This window comes from Dermochelys coriacea, chromosome 13 (assembly GCF_009764565.3).
Source record: "Dermochelys coriacea isolate rDerCor1 chromosome 13, rDerCor1.pri.v4, whole genome shotgun sequence".
In the NCBI taxonomy this organism is placed as follows: Eukaryota; Metazoa; Chordata; order Testudines; family Dermochelyidae; genus Dermochelys; species Dermochelys coriacea.
In genome coordinates, this window is record NC_050080.1 from 5,854,738 (window position 1) to 5,877,066 (window position 22,329).

General features: G+C 44.1%; 1 protein-coding gene across 1 annotated transcript in view; it reads left to right on the plus strand.

Moving 5' to 3' along the window:
* The first annotated feature begins 492 nt into the window (after positions 1-492).
* Positions 493-22,329, plus strand: part of LOC119841808 (peroxidasin-like) — a 69,238-nt gene continuing 47,401 nt past the window's right edge. The window contains 2 exon segments of the mRNA XM_043496088.1: positions 493-656; positions 10,686-10,757. Of these exon segments, the coding sequence (XP_043352023.1) occupies positions 493-656; positions 10,686-10,757 (236 nt within the window).

Genomic DNA, 22,329 nt, shown 5'->3' on the forward strand with positions numbered 1-22,329 from the left:
ACATCTGCAAGTGTAGCCATACCCAGAGATTAATAAGTGACTTTCTCAAGGTTAGGTAGAATAAGTTAAACCCAGCTCTCCTGAATCCTGGGCCAGTGCTTTAACCAGAAAGCCATCCTTTCTTTCGCCTCTACAAAGCTGACTTTACCAATGTCAGAGAGCTGTTATTTGCGCTTTTAAACAAGTCTAGAAATGTGCCAAAGAGGGACATGAGGAGTTAATTTCCTATTCCAGCTGGGAGCCAAGGCGGGAATAAGTCAAAATCAATTGTGGATGACTGTGTACAAACTTTTAAATGAGGGTGGGGGAACAGTGTGATCTCAAAAATGTACATTATGGCAGAGGGGGTGGAAGGTTACACTGTCAAATTGCCTTAATTTAATTGAAAACACATGCTGATGAGTCCCCTCCTCCTCCTGGACCTCAAGGCTGGGAAACTTTTGTCAGCTCCCTGCAGTTCAGAATCAGGGAAAGTACACTCCAGCAAACGCAATGCTGATCAAATCTGCAGTTGTTCCCGGCTTCTTGCTTTTTCTTCTCTTGCCTGATTTCTCCTGCTCCTGTCCTAGCCGCTGCTTGTGCTTTAGGACTACAGTAAGATGCATGCATCTGATGCTGGAAAACATCCCTGAAGTCCCACCTCAGACAAACATATTGTAAGTAGTTGATTTCATTTTCCTGGTTATTTTGCATGATCAGCCTTTGAGGAGAGGAAAGAAAGCCATGCTTTCTACACCTTGCTTTTTCTGCAGGAATGCCTGTTTTGCAAAAGCCTCACCTCTTCAGAGACTGTCTCACTTAATATCAGTTAATGATCTTTAACTGGACACCTATAGGAAACTAAAAAAACAACTAAGATCACAAGAAAACAATGACTTTTAGCTCCAAAGCTAATCCCTAAGCAGAGTTTGTTTAAAGGAAGATGATAGATCACCTTTTACTATTGGAGAGACAGCTTTGGGGAAATGGGGGGACACTGGGTGTTTTAGTTTTGTGTATGCAAAGAGATGGTGGTTTTGTTTCTTGCTTATAAATGCAACTCCATTCCCTTATCTCCTCTTTCCTGTAGGTTCTTACTTTCCAGATCCAACTGGGGGAAGGGAGAGGGGAAGAACTGAAGGTTTATTTGGGGTGCCAAACAATAGTGACAAACCTTATACGTTCTTAAAATCCACTGGATTGGTAGTATTTTTTTTTTGGAAGTTGGGGTTACAGTGGGGAAGACTATGCATTGCTGGTTGTGTCTATTTCAATGGAAGATCTGAGCAACAAAAAGGGAGGGAGTTCATGTAGCATTTTGGGGCCAATCTGGGGCTTCTGTAGAACTTCTGGTAATAGATATGGAAGAGCAAACTTCCTATGCTTCTAAGGAATGGTAAATCCTAAAACTGCGGAATGGCTTTAAGATACATCTGGCCCATACCAAAGTATCTTTACACGTTATCCAGATATGATTTCTTGGTTTGGAGGAGTTGGGCAGTGTCAAAAGCAGACAGGAATTGTTAAAGATGTATAAATAGTTTTGTTCTCAGTTAAGTTGCTGTTGATTATGGAATTTGTTCAAAATTAACTAGCTGAGGATCACTTCCATGTGACTCTAGTGGATCAAATTCTGATCTCAGCTGGGATGTCTGTCTTAGCTTTTTCTCCCTAAAATTTTTCCACTGTTGTTGTTAGTGCAGCTTTTCTATTGGCAACAATGGGAACGCTGCAGGAGAAAGTCTGGCATTTTAACCACTATGGCATCTTCCTGCTCTGAGAGCAGTTAGATAACACAGTGGTTCAAATGCTAACAGTTCACACTACTGCTTCTCCTGTGCTACCACTGGTCCTTTTTGCATGTTTAAAAGTTCAGAAAATGTAGTTATTTGGGTTAATGTGACAGGCAAAGGTAGCAAACTACTGAGATCCAAATGGGATTATTCGGGGTTGGGCCCAGATGTCAAATTAAATAAGAGCCATCACATTTTGATGTATATTCCTGCACTGCGTTTAATATTTCAGACACTTTCTGAGGAAGATTTGTGGCTCCTTCTAGTCTAATGTGGTCCATCTAATTAAAAGCAAGGCTCATATTGATAAATCTTTATGGATCACCTGAGCCAAGTTAAATATTCTTTGTTGTTCATAGATCACTGCAAAGATGTACAAATAAAAAACACACTGTGGCTCTGGCCGTCCTGGGGATTTTATAATCTAATTGAAATAAATAGTCTTAAGAGGCAGCTTTCTGTTTTCTCTGTTATAAAAATGTTTAATAATTCACATGCTGTTTAAAAGTTGCCAGCAATCAAAAGGTACATCTTAAAAACGCCCACTGTTCCAGATTTTTATGACACAGTAGTACTTCTTCCTCTCAGGAAATGGCCCACTGCATCTGTGTGAGCATCTAGAGGTCTGGCAAACTTAAGATCCAGGTCATGAAGTTCTTATTTTGAGTAACAAATATGGAATTATGGTCATATCTCATAAGAGTCATCATTTTGGTATGAACAGAATGTAGTGGTACGAGATACAAATACAGAAACCCAGATTCTGGGCCCCAGCTCTGTCTGTGCTGCTATAAAATTGAAAGCATCTCCAAGTCCCCTGATGGGCATTCCTGTGATGGGTGGTGTAGAGCCAGTGTAGCTGGCTCCAGTGGCACTCTCTCTCGAGCACCCGGGGGAGGAATTGTGGCCAGCACAGACTGTGCTGCAGCAATTTCCTGCTACAGGATGGCCCTTGGGGGTGGGGGCTGTAGCCAGCTGGTGCAACTTAGAGCAATCCTTAGCCTGATCTAGGTGATCCCAGGACTGACTTAAACCATCCCTAAGCTGTTAATGGTTCCTTTTGATTCTCATTCCCCGCAGCTGGATGCAGCTGAGGATCAGGCCCAGTGTCTGGTTTTAGCAATGGAATATTTATCCTTGGTAATGAAGTCTGTTCATTTTATTCTGAGTATGGAACATGATGGCAGTAATGGCTACATGTGTACAGATAAGTAAGCTATAAAAATGCATGATGTATAACTGCAAATGTATTTTGGCTGCCGTCCATTCCACTGGAACAGGATTTGCCAGATGTGATTTGTTGGTTACCGCTGGGACTAAGGCAGTTCATTTAGCCAACAGCCCAAAGAAGGCAACAGCTGTGAAACATACACTCCGAAAATTTCAATAGGTCTTTAACCTCCTAAGCCATTTGTTTTAAAGCATGACATTTCCAACCATAAACTCTGAAACATATTGGTTTGGGGAGAAGAAGCCACCACTGGGAAGAAGTTCCCTGTAATGGAGGCTAATGGATTCCAATCATGTTATACATGGATTATTCTCCTTTGCATTATATGTAGATCTACTTCTGAGTTATGGGCTAACTAAACTTAACTCTGGGTACAAGAAAAGAACATGCAGCACCTGTGACCTGAACTCATTGCTGGCATGAATTGAAGATGACCCAGTCAGTCCACCTCCCTTTCACTGAGTTTGTCACGGATTATGCATTTTCTGTATCTGTCCAATCTGACAAATTTTGCCTTCCCTCGCTGTTTTGCAGCATTGTCAGGGTTCTCTCCCCATTCTGAACTCTAGGGTACCCGCATGAAAGACCCCCTAAGCTTATTTCTACCAGCTTAGGTTAAAGACTTCCCCAAGGCACAAATCCTTCCTTGGCCTTGGAGGGTACTGCTGCCACCACCAAGTGAGCTAGACAAAGATTCAGGAAAAGGACCACTTGGAGTTCCTGTTTCCCCAAAATATCCCCCCAAGCCCCTTCACCCCTTTTCCTGGGGAGGCTTGAGAATCATATACCAACCAAATAGGTAAACAAGGTGAGCACAGACCAGACCCTTGGGTTTTTAGGACACTAAAAACCAAATCGGGTTCTTAAAAGCAGAACTTTATTATAAAGAAAAAAGTAAAAGAAACACCTCTGTAAAATCAGGATGGAAGGTAATTTTACAGGGTAATAAGATTTAAAACACAGAGGATTCTCCTCTCGGCAAAACTTCAAAGTTACAAAAAAGAGGAATAAGCCTCCCTCTTAGCATAGGGAAAATTCACAAGCTAAAACAGAAGATAATCTAACACATTTCCTTGCTATTACTTACAATGTCTGTAATTTTAGATGCATCATTTCAGTAGAAGCTGGAATACTTGCTTGGTCTCTCTGTCTCAAGAGGGAACACACGGAGAGCACAAACAAAACCTCCCCCTCCCCAGATTTGAAAGTATCTTCTTTCCCCATTGGTCCTTCTGGACGGGTGCCAACTAGGTTAATGGAACTGATTAACCCCTTACAAGTAAGTGATTCTGTTCCTCTGGCTAGGAGGGATTTGATGTTACTGCATATATAAAGGTTGTTATCCTTCCCTTTATATGTATGGCAAGCATACCGTCTCAGCTGCTGTTCTCCTCCCCAGACACAGCTGCATTTAGTGGGTAAATCATGTATGTATGTAGTTTGTGAAACTCTTTGGGATCACTGGGGATAAAAGTTGTGATATAAAAATCCAGCGTATTAGCCTTAAGAAACCATATTGAGCAAATGTGTTCTTTTTGGAAGTGCTTCTCCCTTCACGTTGTTTCTACCCTGCTTCCCAAAATTTCTGTTTTACAGGTGAACTGGGGGGAAGGTGGGGGAATTGAGCAGTTACATTACACATATATGTTTAACACAGAGAGGAAGTTATCAAGTGTTATCTCTTTCCAGTTCATCCTCTTTTATTTAGGCTATGTAAATAGCCCTCAGAGTTGAACCCTTTTGTGTTGGTCAGAATATTCTCTCTGAAAACCTCAGTTTATCAAAAGGAAAATAGGAAAGATTTTCAATAATCGCCCTTTTCCCTATTTGGGGAGCACTTCTGCATCTTTCAAATGAAATGGAAAAACTTCCAGTGACAAAGGTCCCAAGATGCTCTTTGTAAGGGTAGTGGTTACCAAATTCTAACTTGGTATTGTATTCTGCCTCACTACTCCACCTCTGCCCTGCAATTCCACCAAAATCTTCTTTCCTCTTGCTGTCCAGCAATGAAGCATCAAATTTCTGTGTGCTGTTTATACAGCTGCCGCATTTCCTCAGAGAGGTGGCAGTGCTACAGTAGTGGGTGGGTGAAGCAAACCCATCATCTTTCTCTAAGCAAGTGCCTCTATTTGCGTGTGTGCGCGCACACACAGTAAAGATCTGTGGGCTGTGACTCAAAACAAGCTGAACAGATGTGACTAATGAATCAATATAGAGGCATGCCACAGCAATTTGTCTTAGACTGAGAAAGTCTATGTCTCCTTGTTGGACCCATTGATGGGGATAAATTTACCTTTGTGCTTCTGAAATTTCCTTTTGTTGCTCCTGGATCAGATTCGGTGCATGTTTTCAGGAGCTCAGGAGGAGGGGAGATCTGTCTTTAATTGATTTGGGCAATGTCTGAACAGTCAACATATGGGCAAGATCCAACGCATTGAGGGAGCCCTGCTGCTTGCTGACAAGAGTCCCAAGAAGAGGCTGATCTGGTTTAATTAGGATCAGACTGTAATCTCCTCCCTGCAAAAGAGAGCCCCTTGCTGCTGTTCTCACTTAATAGTTCAAATTATCTGGGATTGCTTGGGTCAGCAGTTGGCCATGTAATCTGCCAATTTGAAAATCTGTCTCAGGGCCAAATATTTATTCTTCAGACATCTTTTCTCCTCCCCATTCTAGCCACCACCAATTAAATTGTGGCTGTCTTGCCAAAGGTGCAATCAACAGAAGTGTTGGGCTAAGAGTAGGCTTTATGCATTAGCCCACCTCAGGTTCCCAAATGATGATTCACATAGTCTTCATGCATTTAGCCATGCAAGGAGCAATGCAAAGGGAAATCCGCACACTATCACAGGTTGGAATAAACAGGGAGGCACTCAATTCGCAAACCAGCAGAGGAATCATCTGCTTTCCTTGTACATAATAGGCCTATCCTCATTCTGTCTCTGTGGCATTTGTCCATCCCCAAAATAATTGGGGAGATCTCGTAGAATATTTGCTGTATTAGTGTTTTATGTGGATAAAATTCAGGGTGTGATGCAAATATTTTCTTCATCTGCTGTCACTAGAGGTAGGCCTGAACTGAAACCCCCAAATCTGATCGCATAGACGGACTCTGGGCAATTTCAAATTTGGGTCTATGCTTCATTCCTCAGGCATATCTCTACTTATCACATTATGGGGCAGTATCACTTGATTTGGTCCAACATGCTGTAAACCAAGTCAGACCCTGATCTAATTTCCATAAGCCAAAACCCAATTGAAGTTTTTGTGCCATAGCTATGTAGCATGCCTCACAGTTAAATAGCACATCTGCTAGTTAAAAGGCACTGGAAAATGTAGGGTTCTCCCTTCCGGAACCTTCTGAATGTTCCTGGCTATTGGGCTCCACTTTTAAATACGCTGTATACTGTCAAGTGTCTCCTGTGATGCTAGAAAAATGTATTTCCAGGAGACATGGTTCAATATAAACAGCCAGATCCTCGGATGGTGTAAATCAGTGTGATCCATTGATGTCAATGGAGCAATGCAAATTTGCACCATCTGAAAATCTGGGCCATGATGCATATGGCATCCTTAGGAAAAACTCTGTACTAGAGATTGTTCTATTAACCATGTTAGAGCTAGACTGCAGCCGTGTGGTGAGTAGCTGAGTGGTTCTATCAAGGGTGAATTGTGCTATGGAGACACCGTGCTTTTATGCAGATTCATTATAAGTCACTGAAGTATGACATAATTAAAAATATCAAATTGTCTTTATTCAAATGAACACAAGAGGAACTCCATTATCCTTAGTACAACTAGCTGTATCTCAATGTTTTCAGTCTAGGGTGCTGAAGACAAAGGCAAGCCGAAGTGTTAATGGTATGAAAGGAAAGTGAAATACGTTTTTAGTTACTACCGAACTAGTTCCTAGAAATTCTGTGTTGTGTGCGAAACTGAGTGTGGTGGTTATGGCCTGAAATACCATCTTCTGTTTAAATGACTGCCATCTCATCACACCAACATCCACAGACTGGGGTCAAATTTTCAAATGAGCATCGCATATTGGCTGCTGAGTTATGAAATTTTTGTCCTAAGTGTCACAATAGGAGCTTCTGGGAGAATCTGGCCTCAATTGCGGGTGCTGAGCACAGAAAATCTGGTGCTGAGCAATTTGGGAGACTGGCCTCAGGAATGGCTCTGGATTTTAATTAAAGTGTTACCAGAATTTTTCTCTCTTTCTGTGTAATCTTAAAGTTAAGCAGTCCAGCAGTAAATACAGAAAAGAAGAACAGCTGGCTCTATAGCGCAAGGCTCTCAACACTGGCTATATTTGATTTTTTTCCTGCATTTTCATCCTTATATGTAATCTAGTTTACTGATACTTGCTAACCAAAAATATTTCCCCTTGTCTCACAGGCCTGATCTACACAAGAAAGTTGCACCTGCCTAGCCTCAATCTGTTCTTAAACCGATTTAGATACACTGGTTCAAACCCCAGCACAGACGCTTATTTTGGTATGAGGGCCTTATTCTGGTTTGGCATAAACAGATTCCTAATTGACTTAAACGAAATCACATTAATCCTGGTTTAAACCAAAATGAGTATCCGTGCACCCATTTTACTAAATGGGTATAGATTAGCACCGTTCGCTAAACCAGTGCAACTCAGCAAGGCCTTGGATACTTAGGGTGTGTCTACATCAAAAGCGGTGCCCAGGATAGCCTGCTCAAGCTAGCTTGAATCCAGTTGAGACAGCACAAGCTGCAGTGCAGGTTAGCAAGCCAAATACGTACCCAAGGTTCATGTTGGACTTGTTCCGCCTACAGCAGGGGTCTCAAACTAAATTTACTTTAGGGCTGGTGACAGTCCTCAAATCCTCCCAGAGGGCCAATAATGTCACTGAGGATGGTGTTCGGAAAAGAAGATGTTTATATTGTATTTTTTATTTTGAATTTCTTAGACATAATAAAACTGTCTTACAACTTTATACAATTCTTCGCCTGTCAGAGTTTTTAGTGTTTGCCAGATACCTGGCAACGCTTCGGTTCTGTCAGTTTGTTGATGTTTGGCCTCAGTGACTGAGCAGTTGAAACCTTCAGGATTGCAGCAAGGTGGGCGTCAGAGAGTTGTGTTCGGGATTTTGACTTGTTTATATTCATTGTAGGAAAAAGTCATGCTGCCTCCATGGCTGACTCTGCCCGGCAACTAGTGATGGTATCTCTGTCCCTCTCCCCCAGCCAATGGGAGCTGCCGGGGGGCGGCACCTGCAGCCGACAGTGCTGGCAGCGTGTCTGCATGCGTCTCTCCTCCGAGGGCTGCAGTGGGGACGTTTTCGGGCTGCAGATGGCCCCTGGCCTACAGTGTCTTCACTAATACCATGGTGTGAGCTAGCTGGATTCAAGCTTGCTCAGGTAGACTAGCCTATGCTTAGCTTTCACTGTGCAGATGTATCGTTAGAGGGACAGATCCTCAGCTGGTATAAATGTTCATAGCACTAATGAATTAAGATCTCTTCAATGCTGAGTAAAGTTCAGCCCTGTACAGAGGGGCAGCATAAGGACTATACAACAGGTAGGTCTTGTTGAAATGGTACTTTAACTGCATTTGAATCCAATGGAGTCCACAGGTACTTAGCCCCTTGGATAGTCAGGTCCTAGGTATCTCAAATTGGGCCACCCCACAATTAGCAGCCATTTTGGAAAACACAGCTGTTAACCTCCATGTGCCTCAGTTTCCCTAGCTGTAAAACAGGGATAGCAATGTTCATCCATCATTGTAAATAAGTCTGAACTCTAGAGATGAAAGTGACCTGCTGCTATTTATCAGAGGTGTGCAAGTGGCAGCCTGAGCTGAGAAGCCAAGAACTGAATGAATCGTGAAGACTCCGTTTTCCTCTGGCCTAGCATGTTTTCCCTTCATGGCAGGACTAATGCCCACTGGCAGGTCAGTGCAAGCCGCACTGCTGTCACTGTTGTCCTGGGGGTTAATGGAAGAAGTCAGTATCCAGGGCCATCATTCTGCCTCTTTCTACCACCAGGAAGTTCATTTAAAAGCAGTGCCTAATTGCCCCCTTCCCCAAGGAATGTAGGGGATAACCCCCATGTCCTAGCCATTAACTCTGTTGGTAAAACAGCCCCTACTGTCATGTCTCTGTTCATAATAGATGGGCAGCTGACATCTGCTCAGCCAGTTCCAGCGTGAATGGTCCCAGAACTACCAAAATTTAATCCATTGCTGTGTAAAGCACCTTGTGTGTGAAAGATGTTACATTAAAGTAAATTCAATGCTAGCAGTAATTTCCATGGCATTGCAATATTCTTTCAATAAATGGCTTGCAGTTGATTGATTGCCTAGGTAACATAGTGATGTGTATGTGTAAATGCATAAATTGACTAAATAAAAACGAACACTGATTCCAGAAGCCATTAATTGCTTTGTATGCTCTCACTGATAATGATTCAGCGTACTGATTTCGGGAAGGATTATTCCACTAACAGCTGACAGGATCAGAAACAATACAACAAAATTCCTCAGGTTGGACTGTTACTATCTGATTTCGAATCCCCTTGTTATCATCCATCATTCTTCATGCTTCCCCTGGGTGAACGTTACTGGGGAAGGTGTGGTGGTATTTCTATGGCAAATGCTAGATTATGCATGTATTTCAGCCCAGTCTCCCTGTCCTAACTACAGCCCTTTACAGCAGTAGAGACAAAATTTGCCATAGCACATAGGACAATCGAAGGCGCCAAATGGATGCACATTTCCTGTAGAATTGTTTCTACTTGTTTACTTAGCTCTTATTTTATTATCCAATAAGCAGTCAAAATATAATATTTTAGGGTCCAAGTCAGTGCAGTTACACAGAGAGCTCTTTAAGTTTGCCACAATGGACTCTGCTAATTCTAAATGAAATGGAACTAACTGAAAATGCAGAATGGGAGAAGCCTTTGAGTCCTGCAGCATTTTGGAGCTAATTTGAAATGGTGACCGTACGAGGCTATTCAGAAAGATTTGACCATTTTAGGGCCAAAATGTGGGCCCTGAACTTAAATAAGAGTGTCTGCAAAACTGTGTGCATGCCTGTATACACCGGCATGTGCAGCTCCATTTCAGACAATGTGTTTGCAAAGACATGCAGGAGTCTGCCTGCAAATGTAGGGTTTCATGTGTGCTCCTCTATGCACCTGCAGCTGGAAACTTGGCCTCAGTGCCCATTTGGAAATGCCGAATCCTTGTTATGAGTCTCTAAAAATACAGACCCACCTGCATTCTGGCAACTAGGGGCAAAGTTTATGCTTTAGTTAGGTTTGCCCAAGTTGCATGTGCAGTTACCACATTTTGTGCATGCAAGTTAGGTAATTGTACAGGTAATCACAGAACATTAACCACTAGCAATCAGAGCAATAGTGTGTTACAAACTAGTGCAATTGATCACTTGACTCCTTTCAAAATGTGGCAACTGTGTGTCAGATTCTTAAGAAATGAAGGTGGAGCTCATAAATCTAGGGAGTCTCAGATTGCCTCAGCAAACAGTGGTAGCCACTCTGTCATCCCAGAAAGCATTCTTCATCTGATGTAGTTTCTCAAGCTCCTTTAGGCCTGACATGCTGAGGTCTAAAGCACCAGGATAGCTAATGATGTTTGTTGCTAATGGATAATCTTGCTCTCAGATGTATGCTGACTGATATCTCACTTTCAGGGATTTACGCTTCAATCGCATCAAAGAGATTCAACCTGGAGCCTTCAGGAGATTGAAGAACCTCAACACACTGTAAGTTGTCCCCATATTAAAAGGCGCCCAATTGTAGCGTGGTCGTGGTACAGAGAATGGAAGGAATCAGAAACATGAGACTCTTGGTTTTGCAATGTAACACTCGCTTATAGAAATTAAAGGATTTATTCGAACACTGCAAGTAACAACTCCAGCATATGCAGTCATGACATAATTTCCTCCTAGCCCCCATGAACCAAGACAGCAACATAATATCAAAACAAGATAACTTACCATGAAAATAAAGATGCAGGTCCACGTCTTGGTGGAGGTGCTGTCTGCACTGATCATTACGGGAACCAAATGGGTAGTTCACTGCCAATGTGACAGGCACCATTCTCTGGGTTGCGGGAGCTTAGGCATATAATGGACTAAAGATGTTTGGGTTAGATAAAGAGTATGTGCCATAAGTCTCACTGCTATATGAATGCATTGGTCGCTCCCTCTAATGGCTTAGTGAATATATCAGTCCTGCGGATTTGTTCAGCCCGGAGCTGTGGGATGCAACTAAATTCTCTGCATAAAATTTTGCCCCAAGTCCAACCCAGGCAACGTTTCTTACAGTTTTCAGTGAAACCTGCAGTTTAATGACTTCCATTTGAGCAATGAAACTCTTTTCTCATGGGGCATCCTGCCAACTGCCTAGGACATGTACAGCCAGTAGAGCTTAGAGAAGCCCCTAAGGACAGTTTTGGCCTTGGCTGACCCAGGAGCAGACGAACAGAGCAGTGGCTTAAAGCTCTTTTTTTTTTTTTTTTCCCTTGCCTGTCTCAGCCACACAGCTGACGACCAGGACACCCTGTGCACATACCACTCTTGGGTGGTTACCCTCCCATTACTCTGTGTGATATTCTGTAACCATGGTGTGAGATGAAAAAGCAATGTCTACATACTCTTTGCCTTCACTAGCTGCACTAAAGTGTGTTCTGCCGAGCTGCTGGTGCTCACTCCAACTCTAGCATTCCCCTTTGCTCCTCCTGTGTCGGTGGGAATTCAAGCAGACCACAATCCCTTCACTATACTCTTACCTCTGAGCCAAGATAGACCTTGCTACTTGTTCCACTGGGTAGGACTGATCTTAATTTGGTTTGGGGGGGCCTTTATTGTAACAGTTCATGTTTTGCATTGGAGAGAGCTCTGGTTCCTATTAATATTTGACCTTTTGTACTTGCAGCATCGTTCTGGGGCTTGCTAATTTATAACATTCAGGAACAGGGACTCCATATTCTTTGGCCTCTGAGAATGCCCATCGGTTTATTATAGCTTGCAGCAAGATTTGCTACTGACCCATCCACTAACAACTTCCCCCCCCCCATACTTGAATTAAAGGAAATTATAGAAGCCTTTCAGAGTAGCAGCCGTGTTAGTCTGTATTCGCAAAAAGAAAAGGAGTACTTGTGGCACCTTAGAGACTAACAAATTTATTAGAGCATAAGCTTTCGTGAGCTACAGCTCACTTCATCGGATGCATTTGGTGGAAAAAACAGAGGAGAGATTTACACACACACACACACACACACACACACACACACACACACACACAGAGAGAGAACATGAAACAATGGGTTTATCATACACACTGTAAGGAGAGTGATCACTTAAGATAAGCCATCACCAGCAGCGGGGGGGAGGGGAGGAGGAAAACCTTTCATGGTGACAAGCAAGGTAGGCTAATTCCAGCAGTTAACAAGAATATCAGAGGAACAGTGGGGGGTGGGGTGGGGGGAGAAATACCATGGGGAAATAGTTTTACTTTGTGTAATGACTCATCCATTCCCAGTCTCTATTCAAGCCTAAGTTAATTGTATCCAGTTTGCAAATTAATTCCAATTCAGCAGTCTCTCGTTGGAGTCTGTTTTTGAAGCTTTTTTGTTGAAGTATAGCCACTCTTAGGTCTGTGATCGAGTGACCAGAGAGATTGAAGTGTTCTCCAACTGGTTTTTGAATGTTATAATTCTTGACGTCTGATTTGTGTCCATTTATTCTTTTACGTAGAGACTGTCCAGTTTGACCAATGTACATGGCAGAGGGGCATTGCTGGCACATGATGGCATATATCACATTGGTAGATGCGCAGGTGAACGAGCCTCTGATAGTGTGGCTGATGTGATTAGGCCCTCTGATGGTATCGCCAACTCTGTCCACATATCTATTCAGGAAACGGGCTTTGTTGCAAGGATAGGTTCCTGGGTTCGTGGTTCTGTTGTGTGGTGTGTGGTTGCTGGTGAGTATTTGCTTCAGATTGGGGGGCTGTCTGTAAGCAAGGACTGGTCTGTCTCCCAAGATCTGTGAGAGTGATGGGTCGTCCTTCAGGATAGGTTGTAGATCCTTGATGATGCGTTGGAGAGGTTTTAGTTGGGGGCTGAAGGTGATGGCTAGTGGCGTTCTGTTGTTTTCTTTGTTGGGCCTGTCCTGTAGTAGGTGACTTCTGGGTACTCTTCTGGCTCTGTCAATCTGTTTCTTCACTTCAGCAGGTGGGTATTGTAGTTGTAGGAATGCATGATAGAGAACTTGTAGGTGTTTGTCTCTGTCTGAGGGGTTGGAGCAAATGCGGTTATATCGTAGCGCTTGGCTGTAGACAATGGATCGAGTGGTATGATCTGGATGAAAGCTAGAGGCATGTAGGTAGGAATAGCGGTCAGTAGGTTTCCGATATAGGGTGGTGTTTATGTGACCATCGCTTATTAGCACCGTAGTGTCCAGGAAGTGGATCTCTTGTGTGGACTGGTCCAGGCTGAGGTTGATGGTGGGATGGAAATTGTTGAAATCATGGTAGAATTCCTCAAGAGCTTCTTTTCCATGGGTCCAGCTGATGAAGATGTCATCAATGTAGCGCAAGTAGAGTAGGGGCATTAGGGGACGAGAGCTGAGGAAGCGTTGTTCTAAGTCAGCCATAAAAATGTTGGCATACTGTGGGGCCATGCGGGTACCCATCGCAGTGCCTCTGATTTGAAGGTATACATTGTCACCAAATGTGAAATAGTTATGGGTCAGGACAAAGTCACAAAGTTCAGCCACCAGGTTAGCTGTGACAGTATCGGGGATACTGTTCCTGACGGCTTGTAGTCCATCTTTGTGTGGAATGTCGGTGTAGAGGCTTCTACATCCATAGTGGCCAGGATGGTGTTTTTAGGAAGATCACCAATGGACTGTAGTTTCCTCAGGAAGTCAGTTGTGTCTCGAAGATAGCTGGGAGTGCTGGTAATGTAGGGCCTGAGGAGAGAGTCTACATAGCCAGACAATCCTGCTGTCAGGGTGCCAATGCCTGAGATGATGGGGCGTCCATGATTTCCAGGTTTATGGATCTTGGGTAGCAGATAGAATACCCCAGGTCGGGGCTCCAGGGGTGTGTCTGTGCGGATTTGTTCTTGTGCTTTTTCAGGGAGTTTCTTGAGCAAATGCTGTAGTTTCTTTTGGTAACTCTCAGTGGGATCAGAGGGTAATTGCTTGTAGAAAGTGGTATTAATTGCAAACTGGATACAATTAACTTAGGCTTGAATAGAGACTGGGAATGGATGAGTCATTACACAAAGTAGAACTATTTCCCCATGGTATTTCTCCCTCCCACCCCACCCCCCACTGTTCCTCTGATATTCTTGTTAACCGCTAGAATTAGCCTACCTTGCTTGTCACCATGAAAGGTTTTCCTCCTTTTCCCCCCCCTGCTGCTGGTGATGGCTTATCTTAAGTGATCACTCTCCTTACAGTGTGTATGATAAACCCATTGTTTCATGTTCTCTGTGTGTGTGTATATAAATCTCTCCTCTGTTTTTTCCACCAAATGCATCCGATGAAGTGAGCTGTAGCTCACGAAAGCTTATGCTCTAATAAATTTGTTAGTCTCTAAGGTGCCACAAGTACTCCTTTTCTTTTTTAAAAAAACAGGGGTTCCCTTGGTTTGTTCCTCTTTCACTGGAGCCGGCTGGCCAAACCACATGCATTCTGCAGAAACCCTCCTCTAGAGGTTCTCAGCAGGAGCAAACCAGGTGGAAAGGAAAGAGGTTTTCAGCCAGCCTCGGATTACGGGCATCAACCAGCTCTCATGATTTTATTGCAAGTCTCGCAACTGGTACTTGCATCTTTCCTACAGCCCCATTTTGTAGATTCAAGGGATTATTGCCTGAGAATCCAGGTCTCACATTTCTACAATTCTATGAATCTCGGCTTTTTTTTTTTTTTCTTAAGTTTCTATTCTCATGGTTGCATAAATAATCGGGAACCCATGAAGGAAATGTATTTCTGATTGTAGTGTGGCCTTTGGAAATTCCCTTAACCTCTCTGCCTTAGTTTCCTCATCTGCAAAGTGGGGGCAGGAATCGCCATTTAAGTACCGCTCACTGTGTTGTGGAGGATTCGTAAATGTGAAGTGCCCTACAAGTGCTAGGAAGCTTTTAGTGTGGGCAGTCTTGGCTAGAAACAAGTCCTCAAATCCTTCATCCGACCCCTCCTCCCACAGAGAGTAACACGTACCACTGGGAGGATCCTGAGAGGATTTCAGTCCAGAGGAGACAGGCAGGATGGCAGCAGGAGTGTGTGTGTGTGGCCGTATAAGGATGTGGGATGTGGCTGCAGGCACCAATGGTCACCCTCCACCTTGGAAGGTGAGATGACCGCACTGGAGAGGATGAGCTGCAGCCTGCACCTTACAATGGGCCCTGGGTTCACATGTTGGCATGTTATGGAAAGTTTAAATACAAATTGCTGAGTTGTTTAATACAAGCTCTCATTGCTGTAATTGCAAAGAACAGTGTCTGGCTATCATTTCCCCCTGGAAATGGCAGATTTTGATATGAGTAAGCCTTGTGTATATTACTTAGAAGACACAGGCCGGACCAAAAACTTGGGATCCCAGCACTTGGACAAAGTTTGGATCAGGGTCCAGGTTTTCCAGCCGAGCTTTAACTCTCTAATGAGCCAAACCAAAAGCCCTGGATTCAAACAGCCCCTTCGAGCCTCCTTCAAAATTTGGACTAATGGTTGGGGCTTTCTCCCATCTTTACTGTAAATAAATCATTACGTTACTGGACTGGGGCTCAGTCTGGTAGCGGGGGGCCCCATTTGCAGTGTACTGTGTAAACACGCACTGAGAGACAGTCCCTGTCCCCAAAGAGCTAAGTCTATACAGACAAGGAATGGGAAGAGACACCGAGATTTCACCAAGGGCCACAAGGCAGGTCACTAGCAGAACCAGGAATACAGCCCAACTTTCCTGACTCCCAGTCCAATCTCCTAGCCACTGGACCACTGAGCTCAGTTCACTTGGGGTGACATTGACTTCAATGGAGCCAAGATTTCACTATTAATCTCGCTCTGCTTCAATCCTTACCTTGTAAAAGGGGGATAATCTGATTCCTTTCTCCAGCCCTTTGTCTTATCTATACAGACAGTAAACTTTTGGGGCCAGGGACTGCATCTGCACTGCAGCCAGCACAATGGGGCCCCAGTCTTGGTTGGACTCTGTAGGCACTGCTGTAATACAAATACAAAATAACAAAAGAGTGTAATTTTTTATTCCTATGTGCTAAGTGCTCTGTGCTAAGCAAGAGAAGTTGTTCGTTCTTGTTCCAGTTCAATTGCACTCAGTACAAAGTATTGTCTAGAGGCTGCTTTCGCTTAATTGAGCCATTTTGTTTATACTTTAATATAAGATTTTCTGTTATCTAGCCCAGCCAAGAAGCCTGCTGTACATAGGATGAGGGAGATCCTGGCAAGATAAGACAGTGTTACATAGTATGTGTTTGCCTTGATCAGAAAAATAGAGCAATCTGCCACATGCTTCCTCCCTTTGAGGAGCATTGGGAGCTAGTATGTTTGGAATTAACATGATGCAATAATTAAATATTTATATATCCTAGGATTTTGTCCAAAGGCCAGTGAAGTCAATGGATAGACTCCTGTTCACTGAAGTGGGCTTGGAACAGGCTCCTAGAGTATCCATATATTGTGGGTGGGTGGAGAGAACACAATGTATCTGAGCAGTATCTCTGAATGAACAGTGATAGGGAAGAGGCTATGCTGGTACGATGTAGCGATTGTACCCAGGCCTGTTCCTAATGGGAACTGGACCTGAGTAGCTGGCTCAGGTTTCTGGGCTCTTAATAGCCCCGGATGGGTGGAATAATTGTGTGGATGACAGGGTTGGAGGAAGTGAGCTCTGATAGCCAGAGCCAAACACAGTGCAAGGTCACGTCCCACCTTATGCAGAGCTTGGTTGTCCTGAGTTCTGCCCTGTGCTGTTCCAGTCCTTGGCCTTACCAAGAAGAGCCTGCATTGCTTGGAGCCAGCCTAGGTATTGTGGAAGCTTCTTCTATTCAGCTTTACCAGTGTGCCAAATCAGTGCTTCGTGGAGAATACTGGTAATCCAGCCCTGTGCTTGAGGACCTCTAATGGGGCACCGGTTAATTTCACACCCGTCACATGCCGCTACTTGTGAGCTACCCACAATAGCTCTCAATGCTGTACTATTATTCTTTGGAGCATCTAAACCCCAATTAATATCTGGGGCCCACATTGTAGAGTCACCTAATGAAATGGCAGTCCCTGGTCCAAAGAGCTTATAGTCTGGCAAAAGACAACAGCTGGTTATAGCAAACAGGTGTGGGAAGGACAAGGTGGCAGAGGAACAATTATAATTAGAGTATTAAGCAGTGGTCACGGGAGGCTTTATGGTGACATGCGATATTGCCACAATAACTTGTTCTGATGGGTTGGGCAACAGAGCTGTGTGCCACCCTTCAGCAGTGGAATTGACCATGTGCTGTACATGCCCATCTAGCTCTGGCACATTATACGTTCCAGCAACTTTGTCTGCTCTGCTCCCAGGCCAACTAAAACTTCAAACCCCCCCCCCCCCCCCAGGCATGGCTGTGGGTCATTCTCTCGCTTCCCCCCCCCCCTTCACAGTTTTAAAATTAAATTGCAGCACAATTTAATCCTCCTGGAAGCAAGGGACTCATAATGCTAGCTAGAAATCAGACGTGTGGGCAGGTGCTATTAGGATGATGTATTGGTTTTATATAGCACCTTTCAGAAGGTCACATACAATGTGCTTGTGGATCCCATGCAATAATCAGTGCACTTTCTGTACTGCTGAAATTCAGCTACATCTGTGCTGATATGGGGCAGCTGTGATACTAGGCCAGCAATAAAATGCAGCAATGAAAAGGACAGGAAACAGAGGCAATACCTATCCAATTAAAGTGACTGGTAAATTAAAGTAGGTAAAATGTAATTGCTGAAGTTATTACTTGTCTAGAACACCAGGACCAATATTCCTAATCTTGCAAATAGCACCATGGGATACGTAAGTACCACGAGCAATCAGGAGAAAAGGCCAACGTAGATCTACATGGTGGATTTGTGTCATTTTGCAAGGGGCTCAGATAGGGCAAGGAGTGTGGAATGGATGTCTAGATAAACTAATAAATTTGTTAGTCTCTAAGGTGCCACAAGTACTCCTTTTCTTTTTGCGAAACCTAGATAGAGACAGAGAGACCTTAGACAGACAGGTGTGCCTCTTATCACAAACCCACGCAGACTTTTTCCACACAATACTGCCAATACACCTCAATCTAGGTGCGATGAGCTCCCTGCTCTTGCAGCCCTGGAGCTGTCCCGAGTAAAGAAAACAACTCATTCCAAATTAGGTCATGGTTTTGCGATGTGGACAGACGTTTGGCAGGAAGCAAAATGAGACAGCCAAGCTACTTTCAGAGGGACAATCTGCAGGCTGGCAGGCCTAAAATTGGAAAACACACCTCACTTTGGTAGGCTTGCGTGCAGATCTGCTCTACCTGCCTGACCAGCTGCTTGTGACTAGACAGGGCAGTGAAATGTACAAGAGTTCTGCTGTTCTAGTCCCTGATTCCGTGGGTTCTCCTTCAGGCTCCAATAAATGAGGACATGTGGTCCAGCCCAGATGGAGAGGGCTAGGATGGCTGAACTGGCCCTCTTTTCTTTTGGATTGGTAGCAGCCTCTCAGCTACCTCCTACTGATAAAAGGTTGCTCAGCGGGGCAAACTTTTTAGAAACACGCTAGTGATAAAATATCAGGCATTAAATGAAAGTGCTGCTAGGTAGTCTCCCAAATGAATTTTCCTTGGCTTAGGGAAAGAAGATAATGATTTCTCTGCCCTCTAGGCAGCACGACTCTGTGTGCATGTACGGGTACGTGTACACACAAACTTTTGCATTGGGGTGCCAATGTAACTGATTGCCAGAGTTGGGAAAAGCTACTGTAGCCGAAAGAAATATGAGCAAGCCCTGGAACTGCACATGCAAGTTTCTCTCTGGGACAACCTTACAGCTCATTGCTTCCTATCAAACAGAAGAATGGGCTTGCAAATTTCGCCCACTAGAAAACACACTGTGGCCATTTGAAGCAGCAGAAAATGACTAACCAGACTGAGTGGAGAGTAGCTGACCAGCACCTTCACTAGCATCCAGATAGCACTAAGGGGGAAAGTATTCAGATGGGAAAAATAAACCCAGGCCAGCAACAGATCCAATGACTTACTGAGGAAGGGGCCCATCCATGTTTCAGCTGCTTCCAGGGTCTTCCTCTGTCTGCCCAATCGCTTGGAACAAAGTTGCAAGCTAAAAAAGGGCCTTCATTTCTCCTAGCTGAAGTGCAGGCTGGGATAAATATTTCTTGAATCTAACAGCTGATTTTCAGGTTATGCACACAACACAGGAGCATAGTGTGTGTCATGTCTCCCTATAGTGGCTGGTCCACCTGAGAGGTTTAAGAGTAGTATTGCTACCAAAGAAAGGTGTTACTTCTTTAGTTCAAGTGGCAGAGACCCCTACTTTTAGTGTTTCCAATCCGAGGTTCAGAGTCCACTGGCATCCCATGTGGATGGTGCAGAGGAGTGATTGACTTTGCGGACTGACAATTGCCTTTTACCATAAAACCCACTGTATGGCCGTTTTCCCCATCACGCTGCAACAGCCATGCCTTCCTCTGGCTGCAATGGAATTTCCCAGGTTTATATAAATTAATGGAAATAGACTTCTTGAAACAAAGAAACAAACAAAGTCGGGGGTGGGAGTTTAGTAGATCAGAGCTCTGTGTTACCTATGCACCCTTACAAAAGTGTGTCTTAAAAATGTACAGCAACGTTTGACAGGAGGTTTTCAGGAGAGCATTTAAGCACATGCTTAAAACCAGTTGAAGTTCTGTGCTGGGGCTTTAGGCAGGAAGAATGGTGTACATGCAGTAAAATCAAGGTGTAGTACTTACGTTGTTGATTCAGATATTGTGTCCTGGGACTACAGGATAAGAATTCTGGTGGAGGCTTACAAAGGGCAGTTAAGTGCCCAATTCCCTTTGAAAGCCAATGGGAGTTGGGTGGCTAACTCCTGTTCCTGCCCCTTTATGACACTAAAGCATTTGGGATTGTCACCATTCCAAATTGGTATGCACAGGTCTGATATTTAACCAGACTGTAACATATCCTGCTATAGGACTAGCCTGACAGTAAAGCACAGCGAGAATCTTTGGGGGTTGACATTAAACTAGAACTGGGTGCAATTTTTCATACAAAACTTTTTGGGGGGGGTGGGGGAGCAAAAACTGCAGATTTGCTGTCACAGAAATGTTTCACGTATTTGTATCAGTTTCACTGGACTGTTCAGCTGGGAAAAAATGTGAAACAAAAATTCAAAAAAGAATTGAAATGTGTTGACATTTTTGAAACAAAGTATTTTGATTTTTCGGATTGTTTCAACACAATCTTTTTCCTTCAATCCTATGTTTAAAAAATCAAAAACATTTAAAAATGGTTGTAATCAAAACAAAACATTTCCATTTTTGTTGAATTGAAATGTTTTGTTCAACCTGAATTGAAAAAGAACGGATTTCCTTTTCGGTTTTTTTCAGAATTGCCGGTGAAGAGAAAAATCAGATATTTGCACAGTTCTAATTGTAACGTCCTGTGGTGGTGGTCAGGTTGCATCTTGCCACAGAGAATGGGAGACCAGGAGCCAGCAGCCCTACACAATTTGGGTGTTTGTCATTTGCTTAGTCTGTTTCCTGCAGCGAAACTGAAAGAAGCTGTGGAATTTGCTGATGGCTTGTTACAGGGAAATTTTTGCCCCATGCATCTTTATGGGTTTTGAAGTCACAAGGAAAATGACTTTTTTTTAAAAAAACAAAAAAAAACCCCACCCATTCCCTGTGAGATTTGTTCTGGATTTTTGTTTCTTTCTAATTTTCTTGATGCAAACATTCTCAAGGGTTTGAGGATGGGTCAGGGTCCATGTGCAGGAGTCCTGAGCATGCAATGCAAGGCCCAGAGGCAATGTGAGCTGGAGAATTAAATGCTGCTTCCCCACTGTTAAATACATACATACATACATACATAAAAATGGTCTTCCTGTTGGCTGGCAGAGGAAGGGCAGCAGATTGTGTGGTGAAGTCTCTGCTTTACGTTTCTTTCCAGGCAGGTCGGCTGTGGAATATCGGAGCTGACATTTGTAAACCCTCCCTGCGAAGGAAACCTTTGTAAACAGAATCTAACAGGGAGTGAGACAAGGAGGTGGGCTTTGAAACTGCCATGAAAGGAGCACACTGCAAATGTACTGAGGGTCTCTTGGGGCTTCTAAACAGCCTGGGCTGGAGTAAGATTTCCATGCTGGCTCCAGCCCCTTGCTTTCTTTCCCTGAAGCAGGAGGTTTAATAAACTGCAGTGCTTTTAAAAGAAACAAATCCAAGTTAGACTATTGAAAGGCTGCAAGCATAATATGCTCCTAGAGACCCTGTCTAGTCTTTTCGGTAGGGTCCTGCAGCGGCAATGAAAGATTATCCTAAGTTTTCCACCTTGGTAAGCTTTTAGGTCCTGTCGGCTGCCTGTCAGCTAGCTGGAACTCTCCCAGCCCCTGCTCTTCTGGTCCCTGTTGCATGGCCTATGCTGATCATTAATGAACTTGGGTTGATACAGAGCCATTCAGCCTTGCAATCTCTGCCTTGCGGTGATGAGCTTGTGGACAGAGTTCTCCCTAACAAAGCACAATGAGTCTTGAGGGTCCCCCCCATGCCCCTTTCTGTGACCAGTGTCAGTATCAGGAAGTTGGCACAACCCCTCACCTACACTAGCCTTTCACCACAGAAGATCCGGGAGTGCACTGTGGTTAGGTTCAAAGTTAATACGTTTGATCCCGTCTTAGCTCTTAGGCTTTAGAAGTATTAGTACCACCCCTCCCTTATATCCTTAACCCTCCCGCCTCGACAAGCCACTACATGCCACAGGCAGGATGACTCGGAAATCAAAGGATTAGGGTGCAGACCCAGTTCTGCTGTGCTGGTTCTGCTGCTCTGCGATGCCCTCAGCCTCCCTTCCTCCCACTCGCTTCAACCAGCTGGCACACCGCTCCTCTGCTGCGTGCGGCCGACACACAGCTGCAGCTCCTTCCCTCGGCCAAGGCAGCTGCAGCTGCTAGACAGATGCCGGGCAGCCATTCATTCAGGACGCCCAGCAGTCTCAGGCCTGCTCAGTCTGCCTCTGCAAAAAGGCACCTGGAAAAGCCCTGCACCCTAAGCCCAGGCCTCACAGGCCTGCTGGATATAATAGTC